The sequence below is a fragment of the Equus quagga genome, chromosome 2 (assembly GCF_021613505.1).
Source record: "Equus quagga isolate Etosha38 chromosome 2, UCLA_HA_Equagga_1.0, whole genome shotgun sequence".
Lineage (NCBI taxonomy): Eukaryota > Metazoa > Chordata > Mammalia > Perissodactyla > Equidae > Equus > Equus quagga.
Window position 1 is genome coordinate 153509429 of NC_060268.1, and position 13774 is coordinate 153523202.

The window sequence follows — 13774 nt, forward strand, 5'->3', positions numbered from 1 at the left end:
GCCTTCTGGATCACCATCGCCACGAGCAGGTACCAGGGCCCCGTGCACTTCGCGCTCTTCGTGTCCGTGCTCTTCTGGCTGCTGACCCTGGGCCTCTACTTCCTCACGCTGCTGGGCAAGCACGAGCTGGTGCCCGTGCTGGGCACGCGCTGGCTCCTGGTCAACGTGGCGCACGACCTGCTGGCGGCCGCGCTCTACGGTGCCGCGACGGGCATCATGATCGACCAGACGCAGAGTCACAGCTACTGCAACCTCAAGGATTACCAGATGTCCTGCGCCTACCACGCCTTCCTGGCGGCCGCCGTCTGCGGCGGCCTCTGCCTCGGCCTCTACCTGCTCTCGGCGCTCTACGGCTGCTGCCGCCGCTGCCAAGGCGAGCAGGAGGTGGCGTGAGGCCACTACGCCGCGGGGCGGGGGACCCTCCAGAGACCAGCGCCCCAGTCCTCCCTGCCGCCGCCGCCGCCCCGCGCCCGTGCGCCCTGGCACCCTCCCCTTGCCCTGCGTTTCCGCCGCAGCCCGCGCCCAGACGCCCTGACACGAAGTTCGCTCCCGGCGGCAGCGCCACCGCCCAGAGTCCGGATCGCTGCATCGGACGCGCAGTCTCCAGGGACCAGGGCAGGGCTACATCCGAGGGGCGGACGCGCACTCTCAGACCGGCCGCCCGGAGGCGAAACCTTGCGGTTCCTCTTCCCCTTCCCTGCGGAGAGCGAGACGTGGACAGGCGCCGCGTAGATCCGGGGGAGGCTCCCAAATTGCAACCAGTCTTCTGGCTGCGCCGCTTTCCCCTCCCTCACGCCCCGCGGTCGGAAGAGCACCCCTTTCCCGGCCCCTCTTCCAGCCTCGAGTGCTGTAAAAGGCGGGCACGCCGCCGCGGGCGGAGCTGGGGACAGGCCTCCGCTGGTCCCGGAAGGAGCGACGAGTTTGGTTTCAGCTTGAGATTTTGCGGGCATCCTGCGCAGTCCTTCCTGGCGCATCCCTCGGTGCTTTGATGTCGTGGGGTGGGGCCCGTTTGCAAGGTGAGGTTGGACAGGAAGGGCCCGCAGGCTGTACCATTATACTTTTGGAGTCTCTCTCCTCTGCCTGCTCAGCCTTTGTCCTTGCGGTTCCTGGAGGCCAGCCTAACGCACACTAGCTTCCCTGGCCTTGCTTTCCTCTCACAGGCTTCTGCTCCATCCCTACCTCCCAACATCTTTTGCCTTAGAGATCCCACAACGCCGTCAAGGAATGTTAGGGTGAGCCCCACTCCTTCCTTTTGGATGGAGACAGAGCCCCACTCCTTCCTACAGATGGAGACAGAGCTTGCTCTTGGGAACAGCCAGAGTAAGATTAGAACCCCATCCCTGGACTTACAGTCCAACGCTGTTTACATTAAAGCAGTGGGTGTTCTCAGGAATCCTGGCTCAGCAGCTACCCTCTAAAAGAGGGTTGCCAGACCAAATGGGTTTGTCATTTGTCAAAGGTGCTGTCTCCCCTTCTTGGAGATTCACGATGCTCATTAGCATATCAAAGGCTCTGAGAAGTCCCGCTGTAAAAGAAGCCCAAGAAATTTAGTTTCCAGCGTTAACTGCTTCTGGACCCGGACCAGTTTTTCCCACCTTGAGGTTCCCAGCAGCCCTGTGCTGTCATTCATTCCTAAGGGGCCCAACTCCTTGGCTACAGTCCGTGTGAAGATTTGGGAGCTCTCTCTTTCCCAGGGAATTTCTCTAGCAGAGGAAGAAGACAGCTGCTCCTGCCAGGCCCGCGAGAGGCCTGGGAACTGGCGGATTTGAACATTCCTTCACGTTGTTTGGGAAAGGAAGCCAAGGTTACCCGGATGGCTTCCCAGTCAAAAGAAGCAGCACCTGTAAGAGATCCTGGCATTGACCGTGAGCAGGGGTCACGCTCACCAAAGAGAAGACAACTCTGGCGCTGGGGTGAGCAGCTGGCCCGGCGTCTGTCAGGTGAGAGGCTTCTTGGTTTTCTGGAGGGGGGTCATAGGCCTTTGAATGAAAACCTAGAGCCCCCTCCTTCCCTATAAGTTAAAGGGTTTTTATTCAGAAAGCAAGTTGGAGGGGTGACAATAAAAACCACAAAGTTCAAAGAGTTGTGACTATTCAACCTTTTTGCTAAATCCTTCAAAAGTTTGCTCTTTGAAAAAAGTGCAGTCCTCTCTGGATCAGAAATGAGAACAGGGGAGGCCAGAATGTGTTTTTGTGAGCCCGTTTTTACAGCTTAGGTGGAGAGGTGTTAGGTTTCTCTTGCGGTTGTGCAGATCTGGGTGGGGGTGTGGACCGCTTACGTAAGTGTTACAGTCACCACCGTAGCATTTGTCTAGCCCTACTAGGCATTTCATTTCATTCTCCCAACAACCCTATTGAGGGGGGTTCTATTATTATTCTCATATTCCGTATGAGGAAAATGAGTCACAGAGAGGTTAAGTAATTTGTCCAGAGTCTCCCAGTTAGTGAGTGGTGGAGCGAGGATTTGAACCCTGGCAGCCTGGACCAGGCTGTACTATATACAGTAGGGGGTCAATACGTGTTGGATGTTGTTCACATGGTTATCTTCAGTGTCTTGGGTAGGCTAGCGTCCTGCTGCCACTCTCCAGGCAGAGTACCTGTTGCCTCAGCTCCAGCCACTAGTGTCAGCCAGCACCTGGGAGTGGGCTTTGCTGGGATCCTTGGGGTGCCTCAGAAACCCAGTGACTCTGGTTCTTCTGTTGCAGGTGTCCGTGTTGCTGAGGCCAGGCAGATTCCTGGAGCCGGTCATGCCCACCTCTCCCAGGGCCTGCTTCCCTGGGCGGGCAACACCATTCTGGCCTGGGCCAGCTGAGAGTTTCAGAGTGGGGAGAGGGAACGGCCTCTGCCCAGCAGGTTCTGTTCAACACCATCCAATGGAAGAGCTAAGATGGGTGGGGATTCGTTTTGCCTTAACACAAGAGAAATCCTGATTCTCCTCATGCTATCACTTGAGGACAAGATTCCAGACCCCTGAAACTGAGCTGTGTGCCTCTCTACCCTAAACAATGGGTTTTAGCTCCAGCTTTTGTTCCTTTTCTCTTTTTTTAGATCACTATCTATGCTGCATACTCAGCACAGATCCAGCCCCCCAAGGACCTCTTCTTTGCCCCTCCACCCATGGTGCTCTGTCTGTGGTCAGTTGACTTTACTCAGGAGCAGACAGTTCCTTGCCCTTCATGGTACCCTATCCATCCAGATGTGCCTGAAACATTCCAGGGCTCACTGGCTCTTCTAGATGTGCCTTCCCACTTGGCCTCCAGCTGCTTCTCCAGATGTGAGGAGGATGTGTAAGATGGCCCCCACACCTATCCCCTCCTCCCCTTCGAGGCGTTGTGCCATAGGAGTGGCCACCTGACCTGGCCCGGAACTTTTGGGTACTGGAGGCATCTCATTGGCCTCCGTCTTTGGAGTCCAAGACTCAGTCCAGCCTGATACCACCGTGGGCTGCTCTCAACCCAGACCTCTGGGACCACTTGCGGACCCAGGAGATGATGTCCCCAGTTTTCAAAAAGGGCAAAAGAAGGGGGGGGGGGGGGGGGGGGGGGGGGGGGGGGGGGAGAGGGGACCGATGTGCCTCATTCAGTAGTTTAGTGGTGAATACTAATATGCTTTTCTAAATAAAGTTTGATTTGTCTGATCTTGGTGTATGTGTCTTCTCTCCTGGCCCCCTGCAGTAACCCTCTGTGCCAGGTCCGCCCGGCCTCCCTCTGTCTTCTCACTATGCCACACTGCCCTGTTGTCTGCCTCCTCTCTGCCTCCCTGACTTTCCCTTTCCTTTTGGGAGAGAAAGACAAAAATGAGCTCACAAATTTCCAGTACAGTTAGGGCAGGACACAGGAACCAGAGGGAAGAAAACGGCCTGTGTCTGTTTCTGGCCGAGGCTGGCGGGAATTCCAGAGGTTCCTATCCTGGCTCTCAATGGGCACTCTGTTTGGGAAGCTCCAGTGCCTGATGGGCAGGCACAGAATGACTGTGCTCATGGAGCCAGAAGGGTCCTGTTCTAGTTCAACCCCATCATTTACAGAAGGAGAAATGAGCCCCAGGGTGGAGTGGCAACTTGCCTAATGTCACCTAGCTGACTAGGGGCGGAATTGGGTCTCCTGGAGCCCAGGCTCTGGTCCTTTCCTGCAGACCACTGCCTGCTCTAGTGTTGCCTCGTGGGCACACCCACTTGGTTTTCCTCCCATCCCAGCCGCAGCCTGAGGAACTGACAGTGCCCTGGAAAGGGCCGGAGGGCAGAGTTCACAGGCTTCCTCTGCGGCTCCTCCCTCCTATGCCCTGGGCCTGAAGCATGCAGCCAGGAAATAGGATTCTCCTGGCAGATCTCAAAACCCAACTAGAACAGGGATCTGACGCTGTGTGTGCCCCACATTCACTCTCTTCCAAAGCACCCTCCCCAGCATACAGCGCACACACACACAAGCACACACACAGGCACAGAACCGCCTCTCCGTGGTTTGTTTTGGGATTTCCAGGGTGGAGGAAATGTCACCACTGCCCAGGCCCCTCCCTTACTCCCCTCTTCCCTCTGGGGCTATTCACAAATTTCACTCAAAATAAAAAGTATCCCCCCACCCCCCATGCAAAGGCTGGTAAGTCCCTTGCTCTACTTTAGCTTGGTGGATAATTTGCAATTGAAAATGTGCTTCTACTGGCAATACCTGCTTTGATCTTCTCAACAGTCTTAGACGTTGTCATTGTCACTCCCATTCAGCAGACCGAACGGAGCCCCAGAGAGGAGAGGGCCCTATCCACGGTCACACAGGCAGGGGCAGGATGGGACTGGAAGGTAGATGCTCTCTGCCTAGCCTCGCAGCCGGTTGCTAAGCCCCTGTGATCCCCTGGCAGGCTCTGAAGTTTAGGTGGGGTTTGGGTTTCCCTCCTGGAGACCAGGTGTTCAGGAACTGTCTAATCTGACATTTCCTGTTCAATGCTGCGGGTATGTTGAAATAAAACACCGCTCCTCGGGGATATTATGAGCCCATTTGGGTCTGGAGAGTCCTAGGGATTTGCTCATTTATGTCTATTACTTTTCTGGCTTTTCTAAGGAAAAGGGTGGGGTGGTCAGTGGTGACAAAGAGAGCTAATAAACCAACATTTTCAGGTATAAAAGGAAGGAGCAGGGATAAGGGAGAGAGAGGTCTGGTTAGCACTATTTATGTCTTTATTGCATGTTTTTATAGTAGTTACATGTAAAATAAAATAGCACTATATACTAAAAAAAAATTAAACTATACAAAAGTGTACAAAGTAAAAGGAGAAGTCATTCGATCATCCTAATCTCACTCCCTAGAGATAAACCATTCTTAACTATTAACTCTCCTTCCTTAATTTTCATAAGTAATCAAACATACATGGATGCACACAAACACACACCAATATAATACATTCAGACTCTTCTACAACTTGCTTTTTAAACTTAACAATAATATAGTTCTAACCCTTTCTAAATGTCCATATGAACAGTCAGAGACTGCAAGAATTTTATGAGCTTTCTGAAACATTTGTAACTTTCCCACATCCGTTAACTTTGTTACTGTCTTGGCTGCTTCCTATAGAGATCTTAGCAAAACCCTTAAAGGCAGGTGGGTCTTTTGTTACCAATGAGGAAATTGAGGCTTAGACGATGAAGTGCTCCCCCAGGTCTCTACTCTTTCTACCCCTACACGGCCCAGTAGCAGGGAGGGAAGCAAGGAGGGGAGCACTGGGGCAGCTGTATCTCGCCTCCCAAGTCTGGGGAAAGGAATGCCGGGGACAAGGGTTAGTAGGGGCAGCTGGAAAGAGGTGGATGGAGGGCCTGAGACTTTCTGGGCTCCATGCGGCAAAGGAGAGGTATGCTGGGGAGGTGGCCAGAACCCAAGGAGAGCACTGGGCATAGCCAGAAGGAGGGTGTGGACTACCCGCACCAAACTCATCAGCCTGCGGAAATTCCAGTAGGCTCCTAAGCCGAAAGCCCTTTTGCCCTCCCTGTTCCATGACCCCAATCCTTTTGAAGTGGGTGACTATCTGGGGTCTAGGTAGGCACCAAGGTGGTAATGTTCCTTCCTTAACACTGAGGTGAGGGCAAGCTCCTCCCTGAGGCGGTTCCTCTGAGGCTTTGTACCTGCGTCTCCCTGGGGTAGGGTGCAGGTTCTCCTTGCTGCATCTCAGGAGTCCTGAAGGGGGTGCTCTGATGCCCCGGTTGTAAGCACCTCTGGGTCAAGGTTAGGAATAAGGGAGAAAGAGAACTAACTTTATCAAGTGTCTGCAATGAGCCAAGAACATGACGGATACCTTATAGAACATCTCTTATCCTCACAAGCCCATGAAGTCTTAAATATCCCCATTTAACAGACATGGAGACAGGCTCAGCAGGGTAAATCGATTTGCCCAGGGCACTTGACTAAACAACAAAAACAAGATTCAAACTCAGCTCGGCGCTACGCCATGCTGTTTCAGAGGATTTCCCAGCAGACCAACTGGTTCTCCCAACCGTCCAAAGACTTCACCCAGAGCTACACTGGATTTTGTAATAGTTATATCTTGAGCTAAGGCAGGAAGGAAATACTGTAAAGAAAGTTATATTATTACAAATCTGAATTACGTCAGCTTCTCTTCCCAGTTTACAATGAAATTGGACAGTTAACCTTCAAGTTTAATCAGCTCATTGTGCTGAGGTCACTCTCCTGGTCCTTGGAGACAGTCCCTCTGTCTGCCAGATGTAAGAAGGATGTGTTAAGACTACCCCTCCACCCAACCCTCCTCCCTCCCAGGGCCTCCTGCCATAGGTATGGCCACCTGACCTGACCCTTGAACTTTTGGATACGGAACCCTCCACCTTTGGCAATCTTGTCCTGTACTCAGTGCTGTCTCCTTCTGTGTCCCCTAGGCAGCTGGCATGACTGGCTCCAATTTTCAGGTGAGCTCAGCCTGTGATGTCAGAGGTGAGCCCAATCTCTTCTCAGTTGTTTGATCTTAGGCAATTTACTAAAGCTCTTTGCATCTCAGGTTCATCACTTACTAAGTGGGGATAAGACTAGTACCTGCCTCACTGGGCTGTTGAAAGGGCTGAGGAGATGATGCTCATGGAGCAGAGGGCCTGGCCGCTCATCAGCGCAGTTCAGCTCTCAGCAGGGCAACGCTGTTGGGAGGACCTCATAAGATAATGTTGGTAAAATGATGAGCCTGGGCCACAGTAAGGGCTCAGTAATGTTAATTCCCTTCTCCCTCGCGCCACTCCAGCTCTCTCCCTCCTGTCTCTCCAGGAATGACAATCTCATCAGCCATGGCTTGATCCCTCTACTGTTCTTTCTTGTGTCCAGATTTGAATTTTCTTGAAAAGATGGCACAGAAGTGTTAAAAAATTGTTACCTCCCTGAAGGTCGGGACCTTCTTCTGTACAGAATCTGAGGTCTTTCTTTGCCCTCCTTTGTGTTCCCTTTTGCAGTCCCCAGACTGTGCCTCTGCCCTCCAGCTGTTCTGCCTCCTTTCAGCCTGGAAGGAAGACTCACTGATCTCATCTTGTTTCCTGGGGTTCCAGTCAATCCGGAGAGATGGATGACCACGAGTTCTCAGGTGTCAATGCTGGGACGTTCACAGACTCCCCTCATTGTTTGTTTGGAGGATCTTCTGTGACTGCATTCAAATCAAAATGTGTCCAAGCACAGGGGGCGTTTCCAGGAACAGCTACGTGCTTGGCTTCCCTAGCAGCTGCATATCTGGGCATTTCACAATACGTCTTTCCTCACTTCCTTGGTAAACTCTGTTGTATTTATCCGCTTGTTGCCTTCTCCTCCCAGCCGTCCCTAGGAACTAGTGAACTTGCTGGGTTTGTTTTCTCTTTTAAGCTAATTTGATGAACTACCTCAGTGATCTTAATGTAGGATGCCAAAAGTCCAAGGTCATGGGGTCTTTTTGTAGTGACTGTGATAGTAATAATAATAATGATGACATTATAGTTGCTAATGGCATTAATAGTAATAAAGATTACATGATGTCCCCATCATATTCACCGTTCACAAAATATTTTTACATTCATTATTTCATTTCATCCTCATATGAACAGATAAAAAGTGGCGATAAAAACTGCATTTTGTAGATAAGGCTCAGAGAGGTGAAGTGGTAGCCTAGGTATTTCTTTTTTTTCTTCTCTCTCTTTTTTTTTTTTTGAGGAAGATTAGCCCTGAGCTAACATCTGCCACCAATCCTCCTCTTTTTGCTGAGGAAGACTGGCCCTGAGCTAACATCCATCCCCATCTTCCTCTACTTTATATGTGGGATGCCGACCACAGCATGGTTCACCAAGCGGTGCCATGTCCGCACCCGGGATCCGAACTGGCGAACCCCGGGCTGCTGAAGCAGAACATGTGAACTTAACTGCTGCGCCACCGGCCCGGCCCCTAGGTATTTATTTTTTTAAAAAACCGGATTTATTAGGGTACATGATGTGCATTAAGCTGGGCATAGTTTAAATACACACTTTGAAGAGTTTTGACATATGTACACACTTGTGAAACCATCACCACAATTAAGACTGTGAACGTATCCATAATGCCCCAAAGTTTCCCTGTGCCCCTTTGTAATCTCTCTTTTTTCCTTTTCATCTCCCCACCCCAAGCAACCACTGATCACAGACTCCCCTCTAGTAGATTAGTTTATATAAGTGGAATGTACAGTATGTGCTTTTTTTTTCTGGGGGAGGGGGCAATGCCTGGCTTCTTTTACTCAATTATTTTGAGATTCATTCATGATATTGTGGTAACAATAGTTCATTCATTGTTATTGCTGAGTATTATTCCATTGTATGGATATACTATAATTTGTTTATCCATTCACCTGTTGATGGACACTTGTGTTGTTTCAAGTTTTTGGTCATTGCAGATAAAGCTGCTGTGAACATTCTGTACAAGTCTTTGCGTGGGCGTATGCTGTCATCTCTCTTGGGTAAATACCTAGCAGTGGAGTGGCTCAGTTGTGTGGTAGGTGCATTCTTTTTATTGTTTTTAAATTGGCTATATTCCAGATGAAATTTCTTTTGTGTGTGTGTGTGCGCTCTCAATGGGCATTTGTATCAGGGATGGTAATTCTGGACTTAGAATAAACTGGAAAGTTTTCCATCCTGTGCTGTTCTCTGGAATAGTTTAAAGACATCATTTCATTGATGAGTTCGATACAATTTGTCTATAAAATAATCTGGGCCTGATGCTTTTTAGGAAGTTTTTTGGTTAATGCTTTCTACTTCTTTAATGGAAATTGGTCTATTCAGGTTTGTTTGGTGTTCACTTACTGCCCTTACGCTGGTGGCATATTTATTCAAATTGTGTCTCTCAGTCATTGCCCCATCTAATTCTCCAATTTAGAATTAGAACTTTTCAAGGGAAAAAAACCTCCAGGCTACTCATCTCTATATTCCCACGAAAGGCACATAGTAAATAGTTGTTTGGTGAAACGAATGAACATTGATGTTCAGCTGCTGTAACAAATACCCCTCAATGTTTCAGGAGCTTAATATAACAAGAACCTATTTGTTGTTCACTTACAAATCTATGTCTTCCTCACATAACCATCCATTGTGGATATTCCAGGTCAGTGGGAGGCTTTCCACTACGTGATCATTGGGACTCAGGCTCCTTCCACCTGTGGCTGTGCCATCCCCTCTGCATTGAGCTGGCATTTGGGAGAAGAGGCAGAGGAGGAGATTTCTGACTTTTAAATGCCTTGGTCTGGAAATGACACTCATCACTTCCACTCCCTTCCTTTGGGGAACCACATGACCTGATCTATACGTAACAGGGCTGGGAAATGTAGTCCCTGGCTGGGCATCTGCTGCCCAGCGACAACTCTATACCATGGAAGGGGCAACGGGACTTTGTGGTGGGCAGTTAACTGTCTCTTTCAAGGGAGGCCACAAGGTTTGATTGCTGAGATTTTCACTGCCTTGCTCTGTGAGACTATTTTTGTGCCCCTGTTTGATGAATGGTTGTTTTCATGGCTGCCAAGAGCTGTTGAGTAAGAATGTAACTGCAGACATTCATTTCCTTGCTGTGTTTGTCCGACAACTCACTGTCTCACAGCTGGAAAACTCATTACTCATGAGTACTTCTTTCCCAGGTACAAGAACATAAAGATGTATTTATTGAACACTTTTCAGAGCAATGGCAGTGAGCTATTAATCCAAAAATACACTCAAATATTAAGTTTAAATACTAGATAAAATCCAAATATTAAAGAGAATCTAAAAATACATACCTGTCAAGTATTTCTTTCATTTATTCATTCATTTTTAAAATGAAACGTAATTCATATTAAATGGAATCACTTCTAGTCAACATGCATATCACAACTAACAAAATTTCACACAACATAACATAAAAATTCCCAGTTTTTTTTTTTCCCCTGAGGAAGATTTGCTCTGAGCTAACGTCTGTGCCAATCTTCTTCTGCTTTGTATGTGGACTGCCACCACAGCATGGCTAATGAGTGGTGTAGGTCCCTGTCTGGAATCTGAACCCATGAATCTGGGCCGCTGAAGTGGAGCACACTGAACTTAACCACTAGGCCATGGGGCCAGCCCCCAAAATTCCCAGTTGTTTTTTTTTTTATATTTTATTTTTTTCCTTTTTCTCCCCAAAGCCCCCCCGGAACATAGTTGTATATTCTTCATTGTGGGTCCTTCTAGTTGTGGCATGTGGGATGCTGCCTCAGCATGGTTTGATGAGCAGTGCCATGTCCGCGCCCAGGATTCGAACCAACGAAACACTGGGCTGCCTGCAGCAGAGTGCGTGAACTTAACCACTTGGCCACAGGGCCAGCCCCCAAAATTCCCAGTTTTAAAGTATACAATTCAGTGGTCTTAGTATAATCACAAAGTTGCACAACCATCACCACCATCCAATTCCAGAACACTTTCATCACTCCAAAAAGAAACACTGTGCTTGTTAGCAGTCACTTCCAATTCCTTCTGTTCCCCAGTCCCTGGAAACCTCTAATCTACTTTCTGTCTCTATAGGTTTGTCTATTCTGGACATTTCATTTAAAGGGACTCATACAATATGTGGCCTTTTGTGTTTTCACATAGCATAATGTTTTCAAAGTTCGCCCATGTTGTAGCATGTATCAATACTTCATTACTTTTTATGGTGAATAATATTCCATTGAATGGCTATATCACACTTTGTTTATCCATCATGCTTTCATTAAGATTTTTTTTAATTGTGGCAAAATACACATAACATAAAATGTACAATATCAACTTTTTTTTTTTTTTGCTGAGGAAGATTTGCCCTGAGCTAACATCCGTTGCCAATCTTCCTCTTTTTGCTAGAGGAAGATTCACCCTGAGCTACTATCTGTGCCAATCTTCCTCTATTTTGAATGGGGGTCACTACCAGAGCATGGCCACCGACAAGTGGAATAGGTCCACACGCAGGAACTGAACCCGGGGTGCTGAAGCACATGCATCGAACTTAACTACTAGGCCACAGGGCCAGCCCCTCAACCATTTTTTAAGTGTACAGTTCAGTAGCATTAAGTATGTTCACATTGCTGTGCAACCATCTCCTGAACTCTTCTCACCCGGCAAAGGTGAAACTATACCCATTAAAAACAGCACCCCATTCCTCCCTCCCTCCAGCCCCTGCTAACCACTATTTTACTTTCTGTCTCTATGAATTTTACTACTCTAGGTAGCTCATATAAGTGGAATTATACAATATTTGTCTTTTTGTGACTGGCTTATTTCACTTAGCATAACGTCGTCAAGGTTCATTCATGTTGTAACGTGTGTCAGAATTTTCTTACTTTTTCAGGCTGAATGATAGTCCATTGTAAGTATACATCATATTTCGTTTACCCATTCATCCATTAATAGACACTTGGGTTGCTTCCATCTTTTGGCTATTGTGAATAATGCTGCTATGAACATAGGTGTGTACAAATATTTCTTTGAGACCCTGCTTTCACTTCTTTTGGGTATATACCCAGAAGTAGCATTGCTGGATCATATGGCAATGCTACACTTAACTTTTTGAGGAACAGCCATGTTGTTTTTCCTTAGAGACTGCACCATTTACATTCCTACCAACAATGCGCAAGGGTTGTTTCTCCATATCCTCGCCAACACTTGTTATTTTCTGTTTTATTCATTTATTTTAAAGCAAGCATTCGTTGAGTACTTACATGCCAAGGCTCTATACTGGACAGGAACTCGGGCTGCCAAGATGTTCAGTTTCAGTCTCTGTGCTCTCAGGAACTCAGGGCACGATGGGGGAAACAGTCATGTTCAGGAGAGAGGCCGAAATGCGAGGTGATAGGTGCTTAACAGAAATGGATTAGAGTTCTGTGTAAACACAGAAGAGGACATGAGAAGTTACTTGGGGAAGACTTCACAAAGGACCTGACATTCAAGCTGGATGTTAAAAGGTGAGCGGGATGAGGTCAAGGGGAGTCAGAAGGGTATTTTAAGCCAACAGAGCAGCACATAGTAGCTAGCGTCCAAGATGGCCTTCAAGTTGGCCTCAATTCTTTGCCCTTCCTGGTAAGCAAGCTCTTGTATAATCCCCCCATTATGCATTGGGACACTGAATAATTCTGACCCATAAAACTAATAGGATTTGTGAAAATGACAGTGTGTGACTTCTAATGATACACCACAGAAGACCTTCAGCTTCCTGCCTCAATTTTTCTTGGATCTCTCACTTTGGGGGAAGTCAGCCACCATGTCACCAGGGCACTCAAGATGCCTTCTGGTGGGGGCTGGCTTGAGGCCGAGTGGTTAAGTTTGCGTGCTCCGCTTGGATGGCCTGGGGTTTGGCAGTTTAGATCCCAGACGTGGACCTACACACCACTCATCAAGCCATGCTTTAGTGGCGTCCCACACAGAAGAACAACAAGGACCTACAACTAGGATACACAACTATGTACTGGGGCTTTGGGGAGAAAAAAAAGTAAAGGGGGAGATTCGCAACAGATGTTAGCTCAGGGCCAATCTTCCTCACGCAAAAAAAGCATACCTTTAAAAAGAAAAAAAAAAACCCCAACCCTCTCTTCCCTATTAAAACAAACAAACAAAAAGATCCCTTCTGGAAAGTCCCAAGTGAAGATGAACTGAAACCTCCTGCCAGCCTGTCAGCATAAGAACGCAGGCATCAGCTTGTCTGCTCCCTGAGGAAGCCACCGTGGAAGCCAGCCCTCCAGCCCATCAAGCCTCCACATGACAGCAGCCCTGGCCAACATCCTACTGCAGCCTCATGAAAGCCCCTGAACCAAAACCGCCCACAAAGCCGCTCACGATTTCCCGACCAAAACCACCCCAAAGCCAAAAACCAATGATAGATCATATATATTTATTATTATTTTAAGCCACTAAGCTTTGAAATCATGTGTTACAGAGCAAGAGATAACTAATACAGCTAGAAGCATGAGAAGATCTGATATACTGTGGAAATGGTGGCCTGAGAGACCACAGCCAGAAACCCGGATTTGAGTCCCCTCTGAAACCCCATGGCCAGTGTAAGAGTGGGCAAGGGAGCCACCTGGTGGAGGAAGGCTGCTTAGACAATCCCTTCTCTCTTCCCGCTCCCATTTTTCCAGCTGGGCAAGCATTTCTACCCAGCATTTCCCCCTAGTATTTTTCCAAGGGCCACAGTGAGGTTTATGAGTCAATTATGTGGGTTATACACACTCTTGCTTATAGATGCAAAGGCGAACCTCTGAAAAATGTCAAGTTAAGGTATTAATTATCCTCTTTTACTATTGTATTTTCTCAGTTAGTCTTTTCTACCTATCTGCTATCCAGG

At 48.2% G+C, this 13774-nt stretch overlaps 1 protein-coding gene across 1 annotated transcript; it reads left to right on the top strand.

Annotated features, from left to right (window-relative positions):
• On the top strand, positions 1 to 3636 carry MARVELD1 (MARVEL domain containing 1; the record flags this gene model as incomplete). The annotated part of the gene is made up of 2 exons (XM_046652827.1): positions 1 to 1940; positions 2705 to 3636. A coding segment is annotated over one exon (393 nt), but the record flags the coding sequence as incomplete, so codon positions are not given.
• Between the last annotated feature and the right edge of the window lie 10138 nt (positions 3637 to 13774).